The sequence below is a fragment of the Balaenoptera musculus genome, chromosome 3 (assembly GCF_009873245.2).
Source record: "Balaenoptera musculus isolate JJ_BM4_2016_0621 chromosome 3, mBalMus1.pri.v3, whole genome shotgun sequence".
NCBI lineage: Eukaryota > Metazoa > Chordata > Mammalia > Artiodactyla > Balaenopteridae > Balaenoptera > Balaenoptera musculus.
In genome coordinates, this window is record NC_045787.1 from 164,062,418 (window position 1) to 164,087,366 (window position 24,949).

At 58.1% G+C, this 24,949-nt stretch overlaps 3 protein-coding genes across 11 annotated transcripts; all 3 read left to right on the top strand.

Moving 5' to 3' along the window:
• The first annotated feature begins 167 nt into the window (after window positions 1–167).
• On the top strand, window positions 168–14,626 carry RAVER1 (ribonucleoprotein, PTB binding 1). 5 transcript variants are annotated; one of them, XM_036846661.1, is made up of 14 exons: window positions 168–698; window positions 2,263–2,329; window positions 4,250–4,719; window positions 8,460–8,651; window positions 8,771–8,900; window positions 9,229–9,323; window positions 10,167–10,254; window positions 10,601–10,812; window positions 10,908–11,001; window positions 11,077–11,201; window positions 11,986–12,060; window positions 12,524–12,664; window positions 13,052–13,135; window positions 13,223–14,626. In XM_036846661.1, the coding sequence occupies exons 1-14, from the start codon at window positions 429–431 to the stop codon at window positions 13,367–13,369; spliced, it is 2,190 nt and encodes a 729-aa protein (XP_036702556.1). In that variant the 5' UTR covers window positions 168–428; the 3' UTR covers window positions 13,370–14,626. The 5 variants fall into 5 exon arrangements, with proteins under 5 accessions (XP_036702556.1, XP_036702555.1, XP_036702553.1 ...); XM_036846660.1 differs by having other exon boundaries at window positions 12,506–12,664; window positions 13,223–14,624; XM_036846658.1 differs by having other exon boundaries at window positions 10,908–11,201; window positions 12,506–12,664; window positions 13,223–14,623.
• Window positions 14,627–14,718: 92 nt separating this feature from the next.
• On the top strand, window positions 14,719–18,958 carry FDX2 (ferredoxin 2). Of its 5 annotated transcripts, XM_036846664.1 has the most exons (6): window positions 14,835–15,009; window positions 15,097–15,151; window positions 15,299–15,466; window positions 15,731–15,861; window positions 18,244–18,331; window positions 18,530–18,958. In XM_036846664.1, exons 1-6 carry the CDS (start codon window positions 14,853–14,855, stop codon window positions 18,684–18,686), a joined length of 756 nt encoding a protein of 251 aa, XP_036702559.1. In that variant the 5' UTR covers window positions 14,835–14,852; the 3' UTR covers window positions 18,687–18,958. The 5 variants fall into 5 exon arrangements, with proteins under 5 accessions (XP_036702563.1, XP_036702559.1, XP_036702562.1 ...); XM_036846667.1 differs by lacking the exon at window positions 15,731–15,861 and having other exon boundaries at window positions 14,840–15,009; window positions 15,299–15,402; XM_036846666.1 differs by lacking the exon at window positions 15,731–15,861 and having other exon boundaries at window positions 14,841–15,009; window positions 15,360–15,466.
• A 487-nt stretch (window positions 18,959–19,445) lies between these two features.
• ZGLP1 (zinc finger GATA like protein 1) lies at window positions 19,446–21,833 on the top strand. The gene is made up of 5 exons (XM_036847366.1): window positions 19,446–19,582; window positions 19,786–20,205; window positions 20,995–21,080; window positions 21,437–21,530; window positions 21,704–21,833. Exons 1-5 carry the CDS (start codon window positions 19,446–19,448, stop codon window positions 21,831–21,833), a joined length of 867 nt encoding a protein of 288 aa, XP_036703261.1.
• The last annotated feature ends 3,116 nt before the right edge of the window (window positions 21,834–24,949 follow it).

Sequence of the window (24,949 nt, forward strand, 5' to 3'; positions counted from 1 at the left end):
GGCCTGGTGATTCTCCCTGCGGCCTTAGTGTACGTCTTTGGGGTGCAGAAGCGGCGTGACATCTACCACGTGAGGCAAAGCAGCACCCAGTTGCCCCTCGCGCCTAAACAGCCCGACGAGGCTGTGGCAGTGGAGTTATCCTGAGCATCAGAGTGCCGTGATACTGGGCAAAGACGACGGAGGTTTGGCTGTATCCCCGAATTCCGCACTAATAAAGGCTTTAAAATCCGCACACTGTGGCTTGCCATTCCACTGCTCCGCGCGTCCTTTGAGTGACACCTTGATAGCGGAAAAGGGCGGAGCCTGTAGCGCCCAGACGCGGCTTGAACTCTGAGAGGCGGGCGGGGCCTTACCCAATGGGCTGAGGGGTCGGGAAGGAGGCGGGGCTTCTCTCGGCGAATCGGCGGACGCGCCCTCGTTGCCGCTCTATGCCGCTCCGCCTCGGTTCGCTGGTCCCAGAAGGCGCCGGGTTTCCCAAGATGGCGGCCGATGTGTCCGTTACTCACCGGCCCCCGCTGAGCCCGGAGGCTGGGGCCGAGGTTGAAGCTGACGATGTCGCGGAGCGCCGGGCGCCTGAAGAAGAACTGCCGCCGCTAGATCCAGAGGAGATCCGGAAACGCCTGGAACACACCGAGCGCCAGTTCCGTAACCGCCGCAAGATACTGATCCGGGGCCTCCCGGGGGACGTGACCAACCAGGTGTGGGGGGGGTGGCCGTGTGGGAGCGTGGCGGGAAATACCACCGTGCGCGTGCGCGGGGGGAACCGGGCGACACCAACGCTGTGGCGGAGGGCGTAGGCTGAGTCCAAGCGCGGGATCCACGCGGGGTCGGGAGAGACCAAGAGCGGGATGTGGGGGGTCGGAGATGGAGGGTGAAACCAACTTGATTGAGGGGACGTTGCTAGGGGCGACCACAGGCTTGGACGAAACCAAGTGATTGAAGGGGGCGGGGAATGGAAGGGGGCGGGCAGCTTTGGCCACGTTGGGGGATTGTGAATGGGCAGCCAGATCGGGACTGTGGAAACTGGGACGCCAGTTGCTTCCTGCTCTACCATGGAGTGGTGGGACCTCATATCCATAAGTTTCATGGTTGACTAGACTGTGCCTTTTCCTAGCAAGCGTTTATTAACTCCTTTTAGAGGAAGATCCGGAAGTCGTAGCAGCTTCTGGGGTCTTTTTTCCCCAAAAGCCTCGGGATTAATTTGGAAAAATGGAGTCTCCTCCTGTCCCCATGCCACAGACCTGCAGAAAAGAGGGGGGGTGGGGTTGTTCTATGTAGCCCCCCCCTTGGCTGATCTGGCCAAGGGTGCTCTTCTGTTGGGGCCAAATGGAGCAGGACTTTCCAGTGCTCTTTGAACCCAGGAAGATTGCATCTGGTCTGCCCTGCCCATCGGCGATGGAATGGGTTCTTTGTCCCTGCTATGGAGAATCTCTGGTCTCTGGCCCATCAACACACCTGCCATTGGCTCTCTCTGCCCATGGGTGGTCACATGGCTGGTGGGGCCCTAGGAGTGTTGGGAGGGGTGTGACTTGGGGACAGACCTGGGGCAGGCACCCCTAAGCATAGTCTGGTTTGTTTCTAGAGTCAGCCATCCTCCTAGTGCCCACCACCTCTCAGCTGGGAACACGCTGCCTCTCCTGCAGGGTGCACAGTGTGTCTGGCACAAGCAGGCCCCAGAGCCTCGCCTCCATAGCTGGCTTGCAAGAAGGCAGCCCTGCCAGTAGGAGGAAATGGGGAGGCACGTGAAGCCACACAATGTGGGCTTATTAAGTACACAGGGTCCCCAGTCAGGTACCCATGGGTGGCATTCCCACTGCTGCGCTGACCAACTGCATGACCTGTGACAGTTTTCTTCACCTTTTTGAGCCTCAGTTTCCACATGTACAAAATGGATTTGTTAATACTTGATTTGCAAGGTTGTTGGAAAGGGTCAGTCTTGCAAGCCGAGGTTCAGATGGGTTAAACAACTTCCCTGTGGGTGTATGCAGAGCTGGGACTTGAACTCAGACATACCTGACTCTCTAATAAGAGTGTGTTGTGTTGGTTAAAAGCATGGGATCTGCAGCTAAGCTCTGAATCCCAGCTCTGCCAGGTATGGCCTCAATGGCCTTGGGCAAGTAGCTGCTCTGAGACTCAGTTTCCTCCTTTGTAAAATGGGGATGGTAATTGACCTGCCCTCATAGCTGGTCCACGTGAAGGTGGCACTGGGTTGCTCCCTTCAGCCTTCGGTGATTCCCTGTCCTTTGGCTTCTGTCTCCACAGGAGGTGCACGACCTGCTCGGCGACTATGAGCTCAAGTATTGCTTTGTGGACAAATACAAAGGGACAGGTTTGTGGGACTGTGGGGTGGGCTAGGGGCAGGGGATGACAGCCCCTGAAGCTGGGAGAATCTTGGCCCAGTGTCTCATGAACTTCAGGCCCAACATGCAGCAGCGATGGAGGGGATATGGACCAGAAGGAAGCCAAGAGAATGGAGGGGCACTAGTTGTTCTGGAGGACTTGAAGGAGAAGACCAGACAGGCATGGGTGACTGGCCGGCTGGGGGGATGGCTTGGGAATGGGTACCCAGTACCCAGGTATCTGCTGGGTAGCCTGGAAGAGGAACATCAAGGATGCCCCACGATGGGCACCCAAGATGAGGGATAGATTGGGGCAACAGTCTGTCCTGCGCTGGACCTAGGGTACATCTCTGCCGAAATGGCAGCCTCCCTCTGGCCTCTCTGCCTCCACGATTTTACTCCCCTGCTTGCCTTCCCCCAGACCGCCAGCTCTGATCTGACTGCAAATCTGATCATACCTGGTCCTAACCCTGATCATTCTTCTCTCCTCAAAACCTGTCTGAGGCTCCTCCTGATACTACCTTGCAAGGATGTGCCTCAGCCTCACCGTCTCCTCAGGTGCCTAAGGTTCCAGGCTGTTCCCTCTGCCACTGTTCTTAGCTGTCTCCTCTTCCGTCCAGCTGGCATCAGGCAGCTCCTCACAGTGCCCTGAGCGCACCCCCCCCACCCCATCATAGCACCGACCGCCCTAGGCTGTCGCTGCCAGCCCACTCACCTGCCTCCTGCATGTGGTGGTCAGTTCTATGAGAACAGGGACAGGTCTTGTCAGCCTTGGCCCCCTACATGGGAGGCTCTCGGTGGGTGTCTGTGCCCACAAGGCATTGTGCCAGGTGTTAAACCAGCCAGGGCCTTTGCCTGTGAACTATAACATGGGTGAGAAGGCACTGAGGGCTGGTGACCCCTCGAGACCTAGCTGGTGGGCTGGAAGTAGTGCTTAAGATCTTGGGCCCTGGAGGCAAATGGACCTGGGTTCTAGTCCTGGTCCTCACTCTATGGCCATAGGCAAGTGATTTACCCTCCTCAGCTTCGGTTTTCTCAGCAAATTGGACATGACCCGTTGGAGCTGATCGTGAAGCCAAACGTATTAAAACACCTGAAAGGGGCTTCCCTGGTGGTGCAGTGGTTGAGAATCCGCCTGCCAATGCAGGGGACGCGGGTTCGAGCCATGGTTCTGGGAGGATCCCACATGCCGCGGAGCAACTAGGCCCGTGGGCCACAACTACTGAGCGTGCGCGTCTGGAGCCTGTGCTCCACAACAAGAGAGGCCGCGATAGTGAGAGGCCGGCGCACCGCGATGAAGAGTGGCCCCCGCTCGCCGCAACTAGAGAAAGCCCTCGCACAGAAACGAAGACCCAACAAACACAGCCAAAAATAAATAAATAAATAAATAAAAATGTTTAAAAAAAAAAAACACCTGAAAAACTGTGGGTGCCTGGGAGCCGGCCTGCCTGGGTTCAAGTCCAGGCACTTGGGCAGGACACTGCTCTGGGCCCATTTCATTGCTGGAAAAATAGTGTTTGTGAGCAGTAAGTTATTCCCGTTTGACAGATGAGGAAATAGACCTCAAAGCCACTCAGGGGCTAGAGTTGAAACCCAAGCTCCCGTGACCACATGCTTAACCACTACCCTGTGTGTCACCCGAGTTACACATGTAGTTCTTAGGATGGGGCCAGGCTCCCAGTAGGTGAGCGTCACCGCGGGTTGCAAGGAGCAAGCCTCGAAGAGCCCAGAGGCGCTGGCTATTGTGGCTCAAGGCTGGCGACTGTTCCATTCAGTTGGTGCCTGTGATGTCCTGGCTGTTTAGTGTTCTGAGGTCACATGTGGTTTGGAGGGAGGTCGGTGCGGGCGACCACGGGGTGGAGGGGCAGGCCCTCGGGGGCCCCACTAACCCACACTCCCTCCCGCCGCAGCTTTTGTGACCCTGCTGAACGGGGAGCAGGCCGAGGCCGCCATCAGCGCCTTCCACCAGAGCCGCCTGCGGGAGCGCGAGCTGTCGGTGCAGCTGCAGCCCACGGACGCCCTGCTGTGCGTGGCCAACCTGCCCCCCAGCCTCACGCAGCAGCAGTTCGAGGAGCTGGTGCGGCCCTTTGGCAGCCTGGAGCGCTGCTTCCTGGTCTACAGCGAGTGCACCGGCCACTCCAAGGGCTATGGCTTCGCCGAGTACATGAAGAAGGACTCGGCCGCCCGCGCCAAGTCGGACCTGCTGGGCAAGCCGCTGGGCCCGCGCACCCTCTACGTGCACTGGACAGACGCCGGGCAGCTGACGCCCTCCCTGCTCCACTCCCGCTGCCTCTGTGTCGACCGCCTGCCGCCCGGCTTCAGTGATGTGGATGCCCTGCGCCGGGCGCTCTCGGCCGTCCACGCACCCACCTTCTGCCAGGTGAGCCCTGTGCCCAGTGCGGGGATCTTGGGGAGCAGATGCGAAGCCCAGAGCACCTCAGAGGGGCCTTTGAGTCACCTGCTCTCTCCAGTCTCCTGGGTCCCCTTTCAGTAAGGCAGCAGCGATGCCACTTTGAATGGGCTTCTTGTTAGAAACGCCACGTGGTGCAGTGGGTGACAGCCCACCTAGGAGCCAGTTGGCTGGGCTTCAGATCCCCGCACACCCTCTGGCGACTTGCTTAACCTCCCCACTGTAAAATGCAGGCGAGGCTACCTTTGTTAAAAAAAAAAAAAAATGGCTGTGAGGCCTGCTCACCCTGTGTTCACATCCACTTTTGCGCTCACGCCTCCTGGGTCCCAGGCCCCGGGCCCAGCATCAAGGAGGCTACTCTGGAGGAGCCCACAGTCCATTTAAGCCTCGAGGTCAGGAAGTTGGACGTGGCCAGATCCCAGCCCTGCTCTGTGGCAAGTCACTCACTCTCTGAGTCTTTGTTTCCCTCCTCTGTAAGAAGGGGTTCAATACTCATGCGTTGGTTTAGCAAAACAATCCCTGGTTCATTCCAGTCTCACTTTTTGGGCCCTTCTGTGAGGGTGTCTAGCCCCGTGACAGGCGCGGTGGGGCGAGAATAGGCCAGACCCAGCTCTTGGAGAGCTCCCAGGTGGTCGTGCCCACAGACCCCCAGGGTGGACATTCCTTCAGCACTCACTGGGCTTACCTGCAATCCCTCCATCCTGTAACAGCCTGGAGAGGCAGGTGTCATCCGCGTCTTCAGGTGGGGACACAGGCATGGAGAGGTCAGTTGACATGCCCCAGGACATACAGCCGGGATGTGGCAGAGCCAGCATTGGAACCCCAGGCCACCCTGGAGGAGGCTGGTACTGGGCTCACACCCCAGCTCTGTGGCCTTGGGTGTTGGTGCTGGGGAATTGGCGTTGGTAGGAGCCCCTCTCTTTGCTCACTGCTGCCTCTGCCGCGCACCTACTGTGTGCCAGGCCCTGGACGGGACTCAGGACACAGATGACATATGCATATAGCTTAGCAGCTACCTCCTCTCGTGTGGAGATTGTAAGGGCTGTGGCCAACTACAGGTTCTCTCTCTGGGCCTTGCTTTCCCCGTCTCAAAATGGGTCTGGCCGTGCTCTGTGACTAGGTTATTGCGAACGGCTGCTCACGTATTCCTCCACATATGCATTCACCAGATGTCTGCTGAGCACCTGCTGAGGCCCCGGCCTCGAGGTGACTGCCTCCGAGGGGCCCAGCCATGCTGGGCATGCTGGTTGAACGGAGGTTGGGCTTGGGAGTCAGGCAGGTTGAGGTGTGAGCCTCGGTCCCCCTATTTAGGAGCCTTGTGGCCTTGGTTGCTCTTTGACCCCTTTCTCTATTTGTCTGATGAGACGAGCGTGACTGTGAGAAGAAGCACATCCAGGCCTTGGTGCCGGGCCTGGCCAGAGGCGAAGGTGAAGTGCTCGCTAGAGGTGGGCTGAAGGCCCGAGCCTGCCCTGCCTGGGCACTCAGAGTGGGCACTGGGCCCACGCCCACAGCCTCCCCCGCCCCTGCTGAGCACACTGTTGAACCCCCACCGCCACTCTGCCAGGTGGGTCTAGTGGCTGGGCCCATCTTACAGAGGAGGAAACTGAGGGCCGTGGACGGGCAGGTGCAGTGGCCTCCACAGGCTGGCCAGCCAGTAAGCGGTGGGCTGGGAGCCAAGATCAGGCAGCTGACCCTGGGGCCCCCGCTCTCAACTGAGCGCCCCTGCCTCCCACGACGGGAGTTTGCTGCCCATGTGGGGGGTGTTTTATTTTTGACATAATCAGGAGGAGATCGTGAAGGAAAGCCCACAGCAACCCAGTCCGGTTCACTTTGCCAGTTATCCACAGGCCACTTGGCGTATCTTTTTTTATATGTATATATAATTTGTATTTACGTATTTACTGCCTTTACTGCCGCGCGGTATGTGGGATCCTAGTTCCCTGACCAGGGATCGAATCCGTGCCCCCTGGAGTGGAAGCACGGAGCCGCAGCTGCTGGACCACCAGGGAAGTCCCTACGTATCTTAATTGCTTCATTTTATTGCAAAGTTGCTTAAAAATGTTTGAATGCTATGGATGTGTATAAAGCAGGTGTCCCAAGACCCTGGGGTGTTGTAAAAAGCCTTTTCAACTTGATTCATTTTTATGAATGGGCAGTCCAGGCCCATTTCGAAATTTAGCATGTCCACAAGGGCCCTGCGGTGAAGACTCCCTCCTGGCTCCGCAGGGTCTTTTCCTGCAGCCCCTTCTCGGAGCAGTTTGTGTGTGTCCTTCCAGCGAGATTTTATTATGCATTTCAAATGGATACGTATATATGTTCCTGCATTCTCCTTTTCTTGACTCAAATATTGCCATGCCTGCATTGGTTTGACTTTATCTTGGGCGTCTTCCCATGTTCAGAAATGAGATCTTTCTCATTTCTCCTGTAGCTGCACCATATTCCATTTTATGGACTCTGTGCTATGCCCTACTGGCGGGCAGTGCGTTGCTCCAAACCACACTGCAGTCATCCGTGCGACATTCTGGACCCAAGAGGAACAGCACTGGTTCTCAGGATAGCCATTGCCACGCCAAGGTGCCCAGTCCTGTTGAGGGCTTCTGCCTGGCCTTGTCTGATCCCAGCTCCAGCTCTGTGGCCTGGGCAAGGGACTGCCCCTCTCTGAGCCTCAGTTACTTCACCTGCAAATTGGGTGTGCTGAAACAGCGCCTGTGGCACCTGGCCCGTGGGCGCGCAGGGCCCAGCTGAGTGCTCTCACAGTATCTGCTCTCCCTGGGACAGCCCCGGCCCACAGTTCCAGCACCTACAACACCCTGAAAACCAAGAGTTTTGTTCCGAGTTGGGCAGGCTCACTGGGCAGCAAAGCCTGAGTTGAACTGATGTGGGGTCGTCTGTGGCCTTTGTCTTTGCATCTTGCTGCCGAGCTATTCACGAGCTCGATTTCCAGGGCGCCTCAGAACCCACTGGGGGTGACTGATACCTAATACAGGGTGTGTGCGGCACCCTCCTTTCTCATCTCCCAAACAGCCTCAATCCTGGAACATATCTGGCCCCAGGGTCTGGCGAGGGGGCTGTGGGCCGGAAGTATCAAATGACTGCGTCAAGGGGGGTGAAGGGGCCTCTCTGGCCTGCTTGTGACCACATCCCTGTTCCCGCCACTCACTGACTGTGTGACTCCACCCTCCAGCCCAGCTCCACCAGCCTCAAACCCGAGCTTGGTGGCCATCTGCCTCACCACCAGGCTGTGTGCCCTTCCCAGCGCCACCTGCATCCTCGGCCTGAGGTTTGTGGCAGGGCTGCACTTCCGAGCCACCTGCTTCTCCCGCTGGCCCCTCCTCTTTGAGCCCACCAGCATGTGCTCAGGAATCCCAGGCAAAGTCCCAACGTGGCGCTGGCGCAAGGCCTGGGGGAGTTGACCCGTGTGGAGTGGGTCCTGGCTCTGCCCTCCCACCAACAGTGTGACCTTGGGCGTGCTGACCTCTCTGAGCCTCAGTTGCCCCCTCTGAAAAATGGGCAGGATGTAGCATCCTGGGGCCATTCAGAAGATTCGATGAGCTAACGCTGAAACCAGGCACGGGACAGTGCAGGGCCCCGAGTCCATTCTCTGGGGTGTCACTGTCATCAGGATCCTCATCTGGTCACCGTGGTCACTTCATGTGATGGTGGTCACTGCCACCCAGGTGCTTATGACTGCCTCTCCCCCCACCCCCCAGCTGGCGTACGGCCAGGACGGGCAGCTGAAGGGCTTCGCCGTGCTGGAATACGAGACGGCAGAGATGGCGGAAGAGGCACAGCAGCGGGCAGATGGCCTGGCCCTGGGGGGCAGCCACCTGCGCGTCTCCTTTTGCGCCCCTGGGCCCCCTGGCCGCAGCATGCTGGCTGCGCTCATTGCTGCCCAGGCCACGGTGAGCGCGTGCCAGAGGGAGGGTGCCCCAGAGGGTGGAGATGGGGGAGCCAGGGGACCAGGCGGGCACCCTCTGTGGCCAGGCAGGGCCCTGAGCTGCGCCTCTCTTCCTCTCTGCAGGCCCTCAATCGGGGCAAAGGGCTCCTGCCCGAGCCCAACATCCTGCAGCTGCTCAACAACCTGGGGCCCTCCGCTTCCCTCCAGCTGCTGCTCAACCCCCTGCTGCACGGTGGCGCGGGTGGCAAGCAGGGTAAGGCAAGCAGGGGCCAAGCGCTCTCAGCGCCGGGTGCCTCCCACAACCGTTCCCACCTGAGCTGCGAGTGACACGAGCCCGTGAGCAGGGGCTGGGGTGGAGTGATGCTCCCCCAACGGAGCTGGTGCCCTGAGCCCCTCGCAGGGTGTGGTGGCGGGAGGGACCGTCCGCTCCCGGGGGGACTCATCTCCCAGGCCCTTTTCTGTGGTTGTCAGTTGCCCTCTGGCAGCTTCAGTTTCCTGCTCTCCACAGGCCCGGGGCTGTGTTTAATTGGTGGGGGGGTTCCACCCGGGGCCCGCCTCCCATTTTCTGGGTCTCCCCCTAGGCCTCCTGGGCGCACCCCCGGCCATGCCGCTGCTCAACGGGCCCGCCCTGTCCACAGCGCTGCTGCAGCTCGCCCTGCAGACCCAGAGTCAGAAGGTAACGGCAGGCCGTGGGGCCACGGGCTCCCTCCTCACTCACATCCCGCAGCCCCTCGTCATTCCATTTCCAACACCGCTTGTACCCACCAACGGGTGGTTCACCATCAGTGGGGTTGTGGACCATCAGACTGTGTCCCTGGGGCCCATTATGGGGCCCGGCCTGTCGCAGGTGCTCAGGACTCAGGAAGTGACTCAGTCAAAGCTGAGGCTGCACAGGGGAGTAGAGGGGCCTCTCATCCCCACCCCCTCAAACACACACACACACAACACACACACACACTGCACACACACACACACACACACACACACACACACACACACACACACACACACACACACTCACTCACTCACTCACTCACTCACTCACTCACTCACTGCCCTGTCTGGTTTGATTCACTGGGGCCAAGTCAGTGGTGCAGATGTGTCTTGACGGTAACTGACAGAAGGTAAGGTTGTGGGCTTGGGCCCTGTGTGGCTAAGAGTGACTGAATCCACATGTGGCTGTCACACGCCGTGTGCCTGAAGTCGACGTGGTGTTGTGCGTGTTAAGACACTGTGCTTCCGTGATAATCAGCAAGGGGGCTGGGTGTGAGATGGTGGGTGACAGGCTCTGACCCGCTGCGCATGGTCCGTGTTCCCTGGGTCTCCCCAGCACCTCGGGTAGGCCCTGGCATGCAGGAGGCCTCGGTCCCCATCGGCTGGGTGGGTGACGGCCGGGCTATCGCAGACATTGGGAGACACCCTGTGTGTCTGCCTGTGATTGGCTGTGGGCTGGAGTCTCGGTGTGCTGGGCGTTGTGACCCACTGCCCTCGTCTCCAGCTGACTGTGCTCTGTCCCTAGAAACCCGGGATCCTGGGAGACTCTCCCCTAGGCACCCTCCAGCCCGGGGCCCAGCCGGCCAACCCCCTCCTCGGGGAGCTGTCTGCAGGTAATGCAGACCCCGCTCCTCCCCATCCCTGTGGGTCCCATCCCACTTCCCCTTCCTGGGCCCCTTTCCTCACTGGGCGTGGTAAACTCCCAGCTGTGCAGCTTTGGGCAAGTGACCTAACCCCTCTGGGTCTCAGTGTCCTCGCCTGTCAGTTGAGTGCGTGGGTGCACACCTCCCTGGGGAGCCATGAACATCTGGGAGTTGATGCACTTTGAGGGCCCTGCTCAGTGTCCAGCACACAGTTACCCCCCGGCTGCTGGCCCTGGTCCAAGCGGAAGCTGTAGGGCCCTGGGAGGAGGGGGCCTGTGTGGTCGGGCTGCTGACACCCTCCTCCTTCTCTCTGTAGGAGGGGGCCTGCCCCCGGAGCTGCCGCCCCGGCGAGGGAAGCCACCGCCCCTGCTGCCGCCACTGCTTGGCCCCTCTGGGGGTGACCGGGAACCCATGGGCCTGGGTCCCCCAGCACCCCAGCTCACTCCGCCCCCTGCTCCTGTGGGGCTTCGAGGCACTGGTCTCAGAGGCCTGCAGAAGGACAGTGGGCCTTTGCCAACGCCCACTGGGGTAAGGCCCCACCTGCACCCGGCACCATTCCAGCCCCCTGCCTTGTGAGGGCCCCCCTGCCAGGGGCCCTCATGAACCTGGCCCTCCCGCCACAGGTCTCGCTGCTGGGGGAGCCTCCCAAGGACTTCCGGATCCCCCTGAACCCCTACCTGAACCTACACAGCCTGCTCCCGGCCAGCAATCTGGCGGGTAAGGAGGCCCGGGGCTGGGGAGGCGCTGGGAGAAGCCGCCGCCCAGCTGAGGGCCCCCTGCCTAACCCCCCAGCCCCTGGAGGTGGTGGCAGCAGCAAAGCTTTCCAGCTCAAGTCCCGCCTGCTCAGCCCCCTCACCAGCGCCCGCCTGCCCCCCGATCCAGGGCTGCCCGACAGCTATGGCTTCGACTACCCCTCAGTAAGTACCTGGCCGCCCTGGGGGCAGCCCTCCCAAAGGCCGGCTGCTGTGGCCCTTTGTCCCTTGGGAGCAAGTCACTCTCCAAACTGACATTTCTCTAGTACTGATTGTGCCAGGCCAAGCGTTAGGGAGACAGCGGGGAATATGCTGGACGCAGTCCCTGCCCTTAAGTCTCTTGTCTGTTTGTCTCTGCGCATCATCAAACCCTGCTTCGCTTCCTGTCAGTCAGTTTTTCTCTCCCGAGAGGCCTGCAGCCACACTTCTGCTTCTCCTTAGAGACAGGGCTCAGCCTCCTCTCTGTCTCTCTGTCCTTCTCCCCCTCCTCCCCTCTGCAATTCATGTCTCTGTCCCTGGAGAGCTGCTCCTTCTATGATTCCGACTTCCTCTAGGCCAGACGTTGCAGGTTGGCCACCTGTGTTGTGTTTGGCCCACAGTGGGTTTTTAAAAAAATAACCGAAATAAATGCCAGTGCCAACATAAAAAAAACACAGGAGTTCACACAACCTGGATGCCCTGCTTGCCTTGAAAACTCCAAACCCCTGGCCCCATTGGGGCCACACACTCTCACAGCCCTCTGGGGTCCAGGTACAGTCACCCCCCTGGGACTGGGTACCTATTCTGTCTCATTGCCCCACCCTGCTGGCTGAGTTTGCCCCCATACACTAGAGTTTGCCCTCTCCTGGAGGGGGCTGACTTCCCCAGTGACAGCTGTGCCGTGGAATTGAATCAAGGGTGAGGTTGGTTACAGACCCCAACCCAACGTGCTTCTCCCACTTTCATTCAGGATGTGGGACCTCGGCGGCTCTTCTCCCACCCACGGGAGCCAACCCTCGGGCCTCACGGACCCAGCCGACACAAAGTAAGAGCTGCCCTTTCCACCCTGCCTCCTGGGTGTATCAGTTAGCTTTTGCTGCATAACAAGCAATTCTACCACTTTGTGACTTAGAACAGCAAATATTTTATTATTTCTCACCATTCTGTGGGGTGGTGGGTGGGCAGTTCTTTGCAGTCACCTGGCGGGTCAGCTGGGGCTCAGCAGTCCATAGTGGCTTCCTTCATATAACTGGCAGTCAGTAGGCTGGTGAAGAGCCTCGGCTGCAGTGATTTATCTGCTCCACATGGAGCTCATCCTCCAGCAGGCCCCCCTGTGCTCATGCATGTGGTTCCCTGGAGGAGGGTTCCCTGGAGGAGGAAGGGAGGGCAGGCCCCTCTGCTGGCATTGTCACACCACTGTCATATTGGCCAAAGCCCAGAGTTGTTTGGGGACAAAAGGGGGTGATACTGCAATGATCTGTCTTACTCAGGCAGCCCCCTCTCTGCAGATGTCCCCCCCACCCAGTGGCTTTGGTGAGCGGGGTGGCGGAGGTGGCGGTGGGCCCGTCTCCCACTTCTGTTTGGGCTCACCCACTTCCTACTTCACCAGCGGCCTGCAGGCCGGCCTCAAGCAGAGCCACCTTAACAAGGTGAGGAGCCTTCCTGACTGAGCACAGGTCCCCAGGGACAGCCAGGATGCATGGGGCCCTGTGACCTTCAGCGCCAAGGCCAGGGTGGTGGCAGGGGTCAGTTTTGCTCAGGGCCAAGCTGAAACAAGCCATTCTCCCTGAGCCTATGTGTCTTGCACCCAGTATTGCCCAGGCTTCTTGGCCTCTCACTTCCTCCCCCAGCAGCCCAGGGTGTGGGTGGTATAGCCTCAATCCACAGATGAAGAAACTGAGGCCCAGAGAGATGAAGTAATCTGACCCCAGTCTCATAGCTAGTAAGTGGCAGCAGCAAGATTTGAACCTGAAACCCTTGCCTCTGCTCTGGGGGCTGCTTGCTTTCCCATCCCACATCTCTCCCATTTCTCCCAGGCGGTCGGCTCCTCCCCACTGGGCTCTGGAGAAGGGCTCCTGGGCCTCGGCCCTGGGCCCAATGGCCACAGCCACTTGCTGAAGGTACGGGCAAGGGGTGGGGACACTCGGCTGGGGAGTGGTGGCCCCTGGGTGGCCCCTGACCCACCACCCCTTCCCCTCTGTCTTCAGACCCCACTGGGTGGCCAGAAACGCAGCTTCGCCCACCTGCTGCCCTCGCCCGAGCCTAGCCCAGAAGGCAGCTACGTGGGCCAGCACTCCCAGGGCCTTGGAGGCCACTACGCAGATTCCTACCTGAAGCGCAAGAGGATTTTCTAAGGGGCCAGTGCTGGAGATGCTCAAGGGCCTGCACCAAATCGCTTCTGGGTTTTCTGGTGTTTTGTCTTGTGTTATTTTTCTTTTTTCTTTTTCTTTTTTTTTTCCTTTCGGTAATAGAAAAATTTCTGAAAGACTTTGCTGACCAACCAGCAGGAGCCCAAGGAATGTAGGGGCGTCTGGGAGCCACTCTGCACCTCTGGCCGGCTCCCAGTGTGGAGACCCTGCAGCCTGAGGAGGGAGAGGCCATGGCCTGCTCTCTCTCCCCACCCCTGTGTCCGCCTGTGTTCGTCTCTCTGGGAGTCCTCTCCTGCCTCGTCGCTCCTGTATCTTGGCCTTTCGAGTGCCTTGGAGGTTTCCCTGACCTCCCGTGAGGATCAGAGACTGTCCCCCTTTTTTAACTTTGACAGTTGACTTTGGTTTCCTTTTCTAATTTTTATTATTTTTTAAACAATCCAGGACGACCCCCAGCTCTGATTCCTTCAAGGCCCAGCGTGTCTGGGCCTCCATTCCACACTTTTCGGTTTGAAATGGCTCAGCCCTTTTTTCTTTTTCCCACAACTGCTGCAGGCATGGCCGTCTCCTGCCCCTGCCTGCCCTCTCTGACCTGTACTCCGCCTCCAGGTCCCCTGCCCCCTACCACAGTCCCCTCGCCTTCTGATGCCTTAAAAGCCAGGCTCCAGGCCCCAGGCCCCACTGGCCAGAGCCTCTCAGATGCTGAGCTCCGGAAGCTTGACTCAGGACCAAATGGCTCTGGCCTGGGGATTGGGCCCCTCTACCCGCGGTCCCCCATCGTGGGGACAGTAGAAGGCCAAAGCCTTGGTCTTGGCAAACCAGTCCCACCAGCCCTCCTGCTCAGGCTTAGGTGCAGGGATGGGCTTTCTCTGCCAGCTTAAATTAGTCCCCCTGCTGTCCGTCTGTCAGGCATTGTACATCTCACTGAGCCTCTGCTGTCTCCTCCATGTTGAAGATGAGCTCCGCCTCTTCATCCCCAGGCCAGATCACCCGGAGCTGGCCTCCCTTTGGCCCAGTGCTAGAAAATTCAACAACATGCCAATAAGCGCTGCCCCTGCCCACCAGCAGGACATGTCAGCCTGAGGTGACCCTGGGCCCTGGTCCTGGCCGGCTGGGCCACCAGCTTCCCTCCCCTGACTCTGGGGGTCCACATCCACTCCGGGGGCGGGGGGGGTGTCCTCTCCCCAGTCTTCTCACACAGACCTTTGCTGAATTAAAGTTTGTAAGTAAATGGTTTTAAAGAAAGCAGACCTGTCTGGTTCTTGGGATAACAGTGGGCCTGGTGGGAGGTCTGGGAAAGCCCTGCAGGTCTTGGTGCAGCCGCGCCTGCCCGGCTCCTCACTCTGGCAGCCGCCTCCTGGACTCACCTCTGTCGCACGCCCCCACGCAAAAACGTCGGCGCGTATATTCGGGCAATTACGGGCCCTTTTCTCGCGTGTGCGCCGCGATGCATGCTTAGTCTCCGGGTCACATGATGCCTGTTATGGCCGCCTCCGTGGCCTGGGGAGGCGTGAATGCTGGGTTCCTGCTGCGGGCTGCCAGGGGTGCCTGGTGGTGCCGATCCGGGGGCTTTTGGGGGTCCGGGGAGGCGGCGGCTCCTGCGATAGCCAAGAAGTTCCGGGCGACAGGTACCTGGGGCGCTTCGGGCGGGCATCGTTGACCCATTGGACGCCGGCCGGGCGCGGCATGGCTGCTCACCCAACCGTGTTTTCTAGGCTCGCGCCCGGCGGGGGAGGAAGAAGCCGGCTGTCCCGAGCGGCCTGGGGACGTGTGAGTGTGGGAGCCAGGTCCCCCATTACTAATTTCACGAGGTTTCTCCGGTCCCCACCTTGCCCTACAGCCTCATCCCTGGGTCCCCTTTCTGTATCACCCTATTCCCCTGTCCATCAAGCCCCAAACGCGACTCCCTAATCCTAGATTCCACCTGGTTCCTGTGCCCATCATCCAGTTCGTCATCTGCACCCCGATCTGTCCCCAGGGTGAACGTGGTGTTCGTAGACCGGTCAGGCCAACGGATTCCGGTGAGCGGCAGAGTCGGGGACAATGTTCTCTACCTGGCCCAGCGCCATGGGGTGGATCTGGAAGGTGGGAGCCGGGCACAGGGAACTGGGGAGGCCCTTATTCATTCGTTAAAAAAAACCCACAAGTCAGATATGATTCTCCAGTACTTAACCCTGCATGGCTTCCCACCAAACATGGGTAAACTTCAGACCCCTCACTACAGCCTCATTCCCTGCCTCTTAACCTTCATTCATTCAGCAGTTATTTACTGAGCATTTGCTAGAGGTTACTAAAACTCCTGCCCTCCAGGAGCTTGTATTCTCTTCCTTTTTCCTCCCTCTCTTCTAGCCACACTGGCTTTCTTGCTCTTCTTCAAACAGCCCAGTTCATGCCTGCCTCAGGGCCTTCACATTTGCTGTTCCATCAGAAGTGTTTTCCCACCAGATCTTCTGGCTCCTTCTCATCCTTCAGGTCCCGATGTAAATGTCATCTTCCTGACAATTTTATCCCCCTCGGTCCAACTAAAGTCCCCATGCCCCGATAACTGTCATCTCAGTGTGTTTCATTCTCTGCGTAGCACTTCTCATTGTTTTGTTTCCTTCTTTGTCATCTCTCCCCAGAATCAGATCAGAAACCCTGTTTGCCTTGTTCACACTTATCTGTTGCCTGTCATGGTATTTAGATGTAACAGGTATTAAATCAGTATTTGTTAAAGGAAATATAATAATAGCAGACATTACTTTAAGCCTGTTAACACATGTTAACTGATTGAATCTATTCCATGAAAACTTTATGCAGTAGGGGAGAATATTATCCTGTCTTATAGGTGAGGAAACTGAGCCCCAGGTTGAGCAGACCTGGTCCAAGGTCAAGTAAGTGGCAAAACTAGATTCAAGCAAACCCAGCCTATTTTAGCCACTAATCTGTGCTGCTCTTCTATGAATATTGAACACTTACTGTGTGCCAGGTAGCAATGTAAAAAACAGATAAGGCCCCTGTCATTTCACACCAATTTCAACCTAATAGGGACAATAATCCCATGCATAAACATGTGATTATATCATGAGCAACTGGGAAGAGCAGTCTTTTAAAAAGTGTACAGGGTTATCTGTTGGGTGTATGTAATAGGGAGCTGATTTAATCATTAGACGGGGAGAGTTGTAGGAATGTGTGTGTGGGGCGTGGGGGTCATAGCAAACCTACCTCAAGTTCTGTTCTGGAATCCAGTGATTGGCAGTTCATGACAGAGATTAGAACATGAACTTTCAAGGCAAGTGGCCTGTGTTCAGATTTTGCTGTTGCCAACTGTGTGACTCTGAGCAAGGTCCTTAGCATCTCTCGGCCTCCTCATCTATAAAATGGGATAATTTAGTTCGTATCTCACCAGGTTGCTGTGAGGATTAAACAGATCTCATGTGTAGTGTGTAGTACCTGGCATATAGTTGGTGTGCAGTGAGTAGTTGGGACGATTATATTAGATAATCTCTGTCTCATGGGGTAAGGACGCTAACGAGTTGGGAAAGAGGGCTGAGGAAGAGATGCCTGGGAACTACTGGCAGTTTCGAGGCCCAGACAGTTTCTTCCCCAGAGACTGGAAGGGTGGGCAAATTAGTCACCATAGCCCACAGGGATGGTCTGCTGGTTCAGGAGGCTGCCTTGCAGCACCACCCTTATTGTCCAACATGTCTGGAAGAGAAAAGAGAATTCTGTCCCGTTCACTTATAACAAGTATCTCTCGAGCATCTACAACCTGCCAGGCTCAGTGCTGAGTACAGAGAGAAGAGGGCAGGTTGACAGAGCACAGGTAAACCCAGAAATGATGATGGTAACTTCAGACTGTGATAAACACTGTCCAGAAATTACTAAAGAGATAACAAGGGTCAGGGGAAGGACAAGAAATGGGGCACTTGGAGGACAGTTAAGTCCCCAAAGACAACAAGGACGTAGCCATGGAAAGAGTGGAGAGAAGAGCTTTCCAGATCAAGAGTATGGCAGATGCTGAGGTCCTGTGGTGGGGATGAGCTTGGCATGGAGGAGTTGAGTGAGGGGGGCTGGTGTGGCTGAAGTGGGTGAGTGCGGGGGTGGGAGCATCTCAAGGACTGAGTGGAGGAGTTTGGATTTTATTCTAGTTATAAAAACCCTTTGGAAGGCTTTAGGCCAGGAGGAACATTATTCCGGAGCACAGTTCCCAGTGATCGATCAGAAGGTTGGGAATGTGTCCAGGGGCAAGCAGGAAATCCCAGACTCTCCATCTTCCAACCCTTATTCCCTAACCCCTTCCCCTGCTGCAGCATTAGATGCTGAGTGAGCCAGTCCCTCCGTCAGCAGCAGCAGGGAAGCCCAGCACAGTGGCAGGGTCACAGCAAGGGCCCACAGGCTACAGGAAACCTGCCTGGCCTGTCCCCTCTCAGCTACACTGAAGTCAGGTCCACGCTCATTACCGGTTCCAGGTATCCAGCCTGGTCCTCAGCCTGCTGGGGAGTTTGGGGGAAACCCCGGACGTCCTTTTGCAAAAACTATGGGCAGGTTGGGAACAGCCAGCTAAGTCAATGACAGGGTGGAGGGTGCCCACAGTGGGCGTGCAGGCCCGGGAGGGAGAAATGAGGGTCGAGTGGTGAAACGAAGGGATTCTTGGGAATTCCCTGGTGGTCCAGCGGTTAAGACTTGGCTCTCACTGCCGTGGACCTGGGTTTGATCCCTGGTCGGGGAAATAAGATCCCCAAGCCATGTGGTGTGGCTAAAAAAAAAAAATTAAAAAAAAAAATAATAAAGAAACAAAGGGATTCTCCTTTATGTCCTTCACTGCATGGCACCTGCCTGACCACTCCCCTTACCAATGCTCCCTCACTTGCTGCCCCCAGGGGCCTGTGAAGCCTCCCTGGCGTGCTCCACCTGCCACGTGTATGTGAGCGAGGACCACCTGGACCTTCTGCCTCCTCCTGACGAGAGGTGAGCAGGGTGGCCCCTCCCAGCTCTGAGCTGCAGGGCTTGGTTGCTGAGCCTTTGCGTTCTGGGCGTCCAGAGTTCCACCTCTGCAGCAGCAGAGGGCAGCCCCAGCTTTTCTCCCTGCTCCGGCTGCTGGCAGGAGAGCTTCCTTTCTGGCCACTCCCCCGGACCCATTAATAATCGCTGCCCCCTTTGCCCCAGGGAGGACGACATGCTGGACATGGCCCCCCTCCTCCAAGAGAACTCCCGGCTGGGCTGCCAGATTGTGCTGACACCTGCGCTGGAAGGGGCTGAATTCACCCTGCCCAAGATCACCAGGAACTTCTACGTGGACGGCCACGTCCCCAAGCCCCACTGACACAGGCAGCTGGATGGTCCCAGACACTCACGGCCCCAGGGCCAGGACTGGAGGAATAGCCAAGTTGCCAGCCCCGCCCAGAGCACGGGACAGGCCCGGGAGAGATGGCGGAAGGAACCGGAAGGCCAGAACCCCTGCTTCAGAGAGATCCCACGTCCAGGCTCTGGTGGGGACAGGGCCCCTGTTGGGGCAGCCTCCCCCAAACCCCTGAGAATGGGGGTGTGGATAGGGGTGGACTCTAATCGGAGAGATAATAAAACCGTCTCACAGACTTCCAGCATCTTGAGTGTCCTTGCGGGGGGTGCGGGTGGGAGTACAGGCCCTGGGGTCTACAACTGCAACTTCCAGGCCTCCAGCTTTCCCCTCCCACGGTGGTGATGGGCCAGCGGGAAACTGAGAAAGAGGCCTCATAGTGAGGGTCCGCGAGCCTGAGGATCAGCGTGGCAAGGCCCCGCCCCTCAGCCGCGGAGGGATTTGGAGGGGTCCAGGCTGCTCTTGGCCGCAAGGGGTGATCAGGTCACCTGAGCAGGGTCGGAAGGGACAGAGGGACGGAGGCTAGCCTGAGGGTGGAGGCTTCGAAGCCGGTCCCCAATATCGCCGGCCAGAGGCGCCGATCCCACTGGCCCCGCCCCCCTCAGGTGGAGCTCCTTGCACCCAGGGCCAGAAGCGCCCCCGCCCCAAGCAGGTGGGGCTCATCGAGTGGGCCCGGCGTGGGCGGGGCCGGGCGAGATTTGGGAAGTGGGTAAGGGCTGGGACACAATGGAGGCCGAGCCAGCCCCGGGCTTGTCGATGCTTCGAGAGCTGCTGACGCCGCCCTGTCTGGACCCCGAACCGCCCCCGGAACTCCCCACCCAGCAGGCACCAAGGACTCCAGGATGCCTCAGACCCAGTGGCAGGTGCGTTAAGGAGCGGCCCTTCCCCCAACCTGGCCCAGTGGTCAAGGGATCATGACCTCTGGTTCCTGGGGTTACTCAAGGGTCAAAATGTTAGTTACTGGTACTTACAAGGAAGAGGTCCCGGTCCCCAGGGATACTTGGAGTCATATGGGGGTCAGAGGCTATACAGTTCTCCTTGCCCCTTGTGCCTGAGACTCATGTAGGTGCCGCCCAGGGAATGGGGTGACCACACTGTCCCTTGTCCCCAGGTCCTTCTGGCCTGCACACCAGGACTTGGTCACCGACTTGCACTTCCTCCAAGAGCCAGCAGAGGGGCTGGCCCAGTCCCCCACCTGGGACACCCAGGCCCTAGGGCCCTGCTGGGAGCCGAAGGCCCTGGAGACTCTGGGAGCCCTACCTCTGGCCGAGGATGCCAAGAACATGCTGACCCCAGTCAGCCAGCAGAGCCCCAGCCTGGGGCCCCGAGTGGCTCCCCCGGCCTCTTCAGCCCAGCCACAGAGGAAACCCCGGAAGCAGTCGAACCCCCAGCGGGGCGCCGAGAAAGTGGACCCCCAGTTTGAGGGGGTGACCCTGAAGTTTCAGATAAAGCCAGATTCCAGCCTACAGATCATACCCACCTACAGGTAGGGGCTGGCCTGGGCAAGGGCACCCTTTATGCAAGTAATAGTGGTAACAGTGCAGAGGCCCGGGGGCAGGTGCTCCCAGGAATGCCCTCATGGACTCCCACCTCAGCCCTGCCTTACAAATGGCCCCATCTCTGAGCGAGACCTCAGGCTGGTGTCAGTTCCTGTAACTGCTGCTATGAGCCAGTCACATCCAGGTCTGAGCCCGGGTCTCCTCCTAAGAGGCCTGACCATACCCGGGGCTGCTGCTTCTGTTAGTTTTTCCAGCAATGATAATAGCTACCGTTTGTCAGACATGACAACAGTAATGGAGGTAACAGGTAGCACTTGGTGTGTATGGGCTCTCTGAACCCCGTGAGGCCCACTTTACAGATGCAGAAACTGAGGCGCAGAGGATGAGATCTCTTGTCCTTGGTCACACGGCCAGGACGTGGGAGAGCTGAGCTTTCAACCTGGCAGGCTGGGGAATTCCCTGGCGGTCCAGTGGTTAAGATGTGGACTTTCACTGCCGTGGGCCCGGGTTCGATCCACGGTTGGGGAACTAAATTCCCACAAGCCGCTCTTCGCAGCCAAAAAAAAAAAAAAAAAGCAAAACAAACCTCGCAGGCTGGCCCCAGGCTTACTGTCTTTTCAAATGATTATGTCTGTGATATTAATGAGGTGCAAGGCCAGGCCTTTCAGACATCAGATGCCTCCTTGGGGGTTGCCTGATTGTAAATCTTCAACTGGGGGCTATCTGGGACAGCATACAGACAGACCCTCGGTGCTAACGCCTTGTCTACTCCCCAGTCTGACCTGCAGCACCCGCTCTCAGGGTCCCCCGCCAGGCCCTGCCAGAGGCCCAGAGGCCAACGCAGGAGGCAGCGAGTCCCTGGGTGAGTCCTGGAGACTTGAGAGCTATAAATACTTGGGGGGGGGGGGACAGTTTCATTTCTTCCTTGTCTTTCTCCCCATCCCGCTTCCCTATTTAGACCCATCCAGGAGGAGTCTCAGCGTCCCCCTCCACTCAGGCTGAGTCACCCACACCCCCGGCTTCTTCCTCTGCTGAGCTTTGCCATCTGTCTCCCTTCTTGGCTTTCTCTCTGTCTTAGATCTGGCAACACCGGGGCTGGCCCGGAGCTGGGTGGGGCCTTCACAGAGACCACCCCCCTCAAAATGCCCACCCCACACAGGCCTCCTGAGCTCGGACTCTTGGCCTCTGACCCTTGCCCTTTGGCCTCTTCCCTTTCAGGGCGCCGACGCTGTGCTTCCTGTAGGACCCAGAGGACCCCACTCTGGAGAGATGCCGAAGATGGGACCCCCCTCTGCAATGCCTGTGGTATCAGGTCCTCAAAATGGAGGAGGGATTTGGGGTGGGGTCCTCGCATCAGTCCATGCTTAGCCGGTGTGGGGTTTTGGGAAGAGAAAACACCCACCTCTTGGGGAACGTGGCTCACTCGTGGTGATTTCTGGGCCCCTGCTGCCTGCTGAATGTTGGTTTCTTGCACCCCCGTCCCAGGTACAAGAAATATGGCACCCGGTGCTCCAGCTGCTGGCTGGTGCCCAGGAAAAGTGTCCAGCCCAAGAGACTGTGTGGCAGATGTGGGGTGTCGCTGGGTCCCCCCCCAGTCCCAACTCAGGAAGGGTAAGCCCTTCCTCACCCAGCCGAGCCTGTCCTGCCTCAGTTGCTCCAGGGGAAGAATGGGCTGAAGGCCTCCTACGGGAAAGAGCTTGGGTCTTGAGGGGTCCAGCCTGCCTCCTCTCTGCCCCCTCCCCATTCAGAGACCCCAGGTGGAAGACCCAGGCCTCAGGCCCCAGAGCTCCTGGCTCAGGGGGGTCACTGGCCCCCTCCTTGGCCCCTGCTTCAGTCAGGCTTGGCTGAGCACCTCACCCCCTCAGGAAATGCTCATGGCAGTGAAACTCATATTGTTAATATCAGTGACAATAAAGAACAGAACTACTCAGAGAAGGGGTGCTGTGACTTCGGGATCCCACCTTGCACGCCCTCACCCGCCTCTCCCCCGGCCCAGGAATGTGGGGGAGGGGTTTTCTCAGTGGGGTTCTGAGAGACACACACAGTCACGGAGACAGGCACCACCTGGGAATTAGCCACATTCATTACAGCACCCCATACAGGGCGACAGCCACCGCATGCAGAGACAGACAACACGTTCAGAAAGATGCACACAGTGGGACTTCCCTGGGGGTCCAGTGGTTAAGACTCCGTGCTTCCACTGCAGGGGGCACAGGTTCAATCCCTGGTCAGGGAACTAAGATCCCACATGCCTCGCGGCATGGCCAAAGACGCATCAGCAGACCCATATGTGCCGACACTCACGAGACACACAGACCACACACAAGACAGAAAGACATTGACAGACGCACATCCACCGATAGACACACGTGTTGATGTACACACAGGACACATACACATGCACGATACAGACACACATGAAAGACACATAGGTGGCACACGTTGGCCCACGGTGATACACACACAAGTAGGCCCTTTATCTGGCAGCTCCACCCTTGCCTACAGAATGTCCCCGTCCTGCATCCTTCCACACACCAGTCCCTACTGTGTCCCCCCTCCTCCCTTTCAAGATCTCTCTAACCCCACCAAAGTGTGTCCCCAACCTGAAGCCAAAAGCCACATGGGAGACGCTGAGCTCTACCCCTGTTGCCAGGACACACAGGCCACCACTACTCACTGGGAGGGAGGGAGGGAGGAGGGGGCATCAAGGATGGGTGAGATGCAGAGTGGGCAGGGGTGGTCGCTGCTGTGAGGGGTGAGTGAGGCCTGCAGGTCCACTGGCCCTGGGAAGGGGAGCCCCTCTGAGACCCCCTTTGACTCTCCTGAGTGAGCCTGTGGGGAAGGCTTGGGTCCAGATTCCTCAGCCTCGGATCCCTGACTCATTCAGTACCCCCCTTGCTTGGCTCACAACACCCTCCCCCAGGTCTCCTGTAGCTGCTGCCTTCGCATCACTGGAGTGAGGGTGGGCTCTGCCCCAACACCACATCTTCAGAGGCCCCTTCCTTGACCACCCAGCCTAAAATGGACAGCCCCCCTCCCACCCCACGTCAGGCTCTAGTTCAGCTCTTTGCTCATCTCTCTCTTAGAACCTACCAGAAGTTTCACCTCTCTACTGGTCCAGGGTTATTTCATTCACATTCATCTCCCCTACTGGACCATGACTTCAGAGGTCCAAGGTCACCACCTCTCTGTTCTTGACCGTGATACACCCCCCCCACCACCACCACCAGTGCCCAGCATGGAGAAGCTCTTCGGGGACAGACACAGCACACGAGGGTCTCAGACTGTGTGTCTACAAACCCCTGACTACAATAAATGTAGTCAACATTTATTGAGCAACTACTGTGTACCAGGTTCCAATGAGGCACTCAGTTGTGAATAGAACAAAGATCCCTAGCAAAGCCAATATTCGAGAGTGACAGTAAACAGGTATTCAATAAGTATCTAATAGAATGTCAAGCAGTGATCATGCTACAGAGAAAATAAAGTATGTAAGGAGGTGAGGAGTTGGGCTGCTACCGTGTTCTCAGGGAAAGCCTCTCTGAGAAGGTGTGACCTTTGTGTAGAGACCTGACAATAAGGAACTAGCTGGGAATTCCCTGGCGGTCCAGGGGTTAGGAATCCTTGCTTCCACTGCAGGGGGCACGGGTTCGATCCCTGGCCAGGGAACTAAGATCCCACATGCTGGCAGTGCGGCCAGAAAAAAAAAAGGAACTAGCTATGGGACTATTTGAGGTGAGGACACCTGGGGCAGAGGTAATGGCAAGAGCAAAGGCCCTGTGGCAGGCAGAACTTTGGGATTCAAGGAACCTCAAGGATGCGGGTGGGCAAGGAGAGAGGTGATGGGGGCCGGACAGCAGGGGCTGCACCACGTTTGGGCCTTGTGGCCTTTTGTACCTCGCACCCGACACTGGCTTAGCCTCTAGTGCCCCAGTTTCCTGCTCTCACTTTTGCTCCCGAATTGTTTGTGGGGGGCAGCCGGTGGAGCTGGAGCTGTCCAGGCCTGCTTCCTTCTGGCAGCTCTGTGTTCCTGCTTTTGAGGGAGGAGGAAACGGGGGGTGGATGAGGCCCAGCTGTTCTCTCCTTCTGCTGTGGGGGGTGAGGGGGATGACTGGTGGTGGGCGGTGGGGGGGGGGTGCAGCTGATACCCTGTGTGTCTCTTCTGAATCGTGATGGGCCAAGTCGAAAGGCAGCTTGTGGGTAAACTGAGGCACCGCGGATGGGCACAGGATGGAGGAGGCCTTGAGGGTGGGGCAGGGGTGCACCCTGTAATAGGAGGGACATCGCAGCGGCTGACGCTCGGAGCTGCAGCTTCGTTTACCCATCCCTGCAAGGCCTCAGGGCTGGGGCGATGCCCAGAGCCCTGGGAAAGGGCCTCCACCCATCCAGGGAAGGCAGCCTCAGCTCTGCCTGGAAGCAGGCCTGGGGGAAGCACCCAGCTCCCACCCCGAACATTAGCCGGATTAGAGGGCAGCGCTGGGCGGAAGAGATAAGCAGTAGAGAGGGAGGAAGGAGCCAGGTCCCCACCCCTGCCCAAGGGTCCAGGGAGAGCACGAAACAGGGCACGGAGAGCGCAAACTCCCGGTCACATCGCGAAATGGCGGCTTGGACTGTGCCTGACACACAGTAGGCCCTCAAAAGCAAAAAGGGTTTTTTGAATAAATAACCCACAGGGTTGGGATTCGAACCCTGCGTTGCTTCTGCATCGCAGACTGAAACAGATGGAGCCGG

What these genes read in the sequence shown, in the direction of transcription:
- RAVER1 (XM_036846658.1), top strand. Translation starts at nt 429, where the DNA reads ATGCCGCTCCGCCTCGGTTCGCTGGTCCCAGAAGGCGCCGGGTTTCCC. An exon ending in TGGCGCGGGTGGCAAGCAGG is followed by an intron (nt 8,901 to 9,228) that starts GTAAGGCAAGCA and finishes GTCTCCCCCTAG; the next exon opens with GCCTCCTGGGCGCACCCCCG. An exon ending in GCCACAGCCACTTGCTGAAG is followed by an intron (nt 13,136 to 13,222) that starts GTACGGGCAAGG and finishes CTCTGTCTTCAG; the next exon opens with ACCCCACTGGGTGGCCAGAA.
- FDX2 (XM_036846664.1), top strand. Translation starts at nt 14,853, where the DNA reads ATGATGCCTGTTATGGCCGCCTCCGTGGCCTGGGGAGGCGTGAATGCT. An exon ending in CCCGAGCGGCCTGGGGACGT is followed by an intron (nt 15,152 to 15,298) that starts GTGAGTGTGGGA and finishes CCCTAATCCTAG; the next exon opens with ATTCCACCTGGTTCCTGTGC. An exon ending in CTGCCTCCTCCTGACGAGAG is followed by an intron (nt 18,332 to 18,529) that starts GTGAGCAGGGTG and finishes CCTTTGCCCCAG; the next exon opens with GGAGGACGACATGCTGGACA.
- ZGLP1 (XM_036847366.1), top strand. Translation starts at nt 19,446, where the DNA reads ATGGAGGCCGAGCCAGCCCCGGGCTTGTCGATGCTTCGAGAGCTGCTG. An exon ending in AGGAGGCAGCGAGTCCCTGG is followed by an intron (nt 21,081 to 21,436) that starts GTGAGTCCTGGA and finishes CTTCCCTTTCAG; the next exon opens with GGCGCCGACGCTGTGCTTCC. An exon ending in TGCAATGCCTGTGGTATCAG is followed by an intron (nt 21,531 to 21,703) that starts GTCCTCAAAATG and finishes CCCCCGTCCCAG; the next exon opens with GTACAAGAAATATGGCACCC.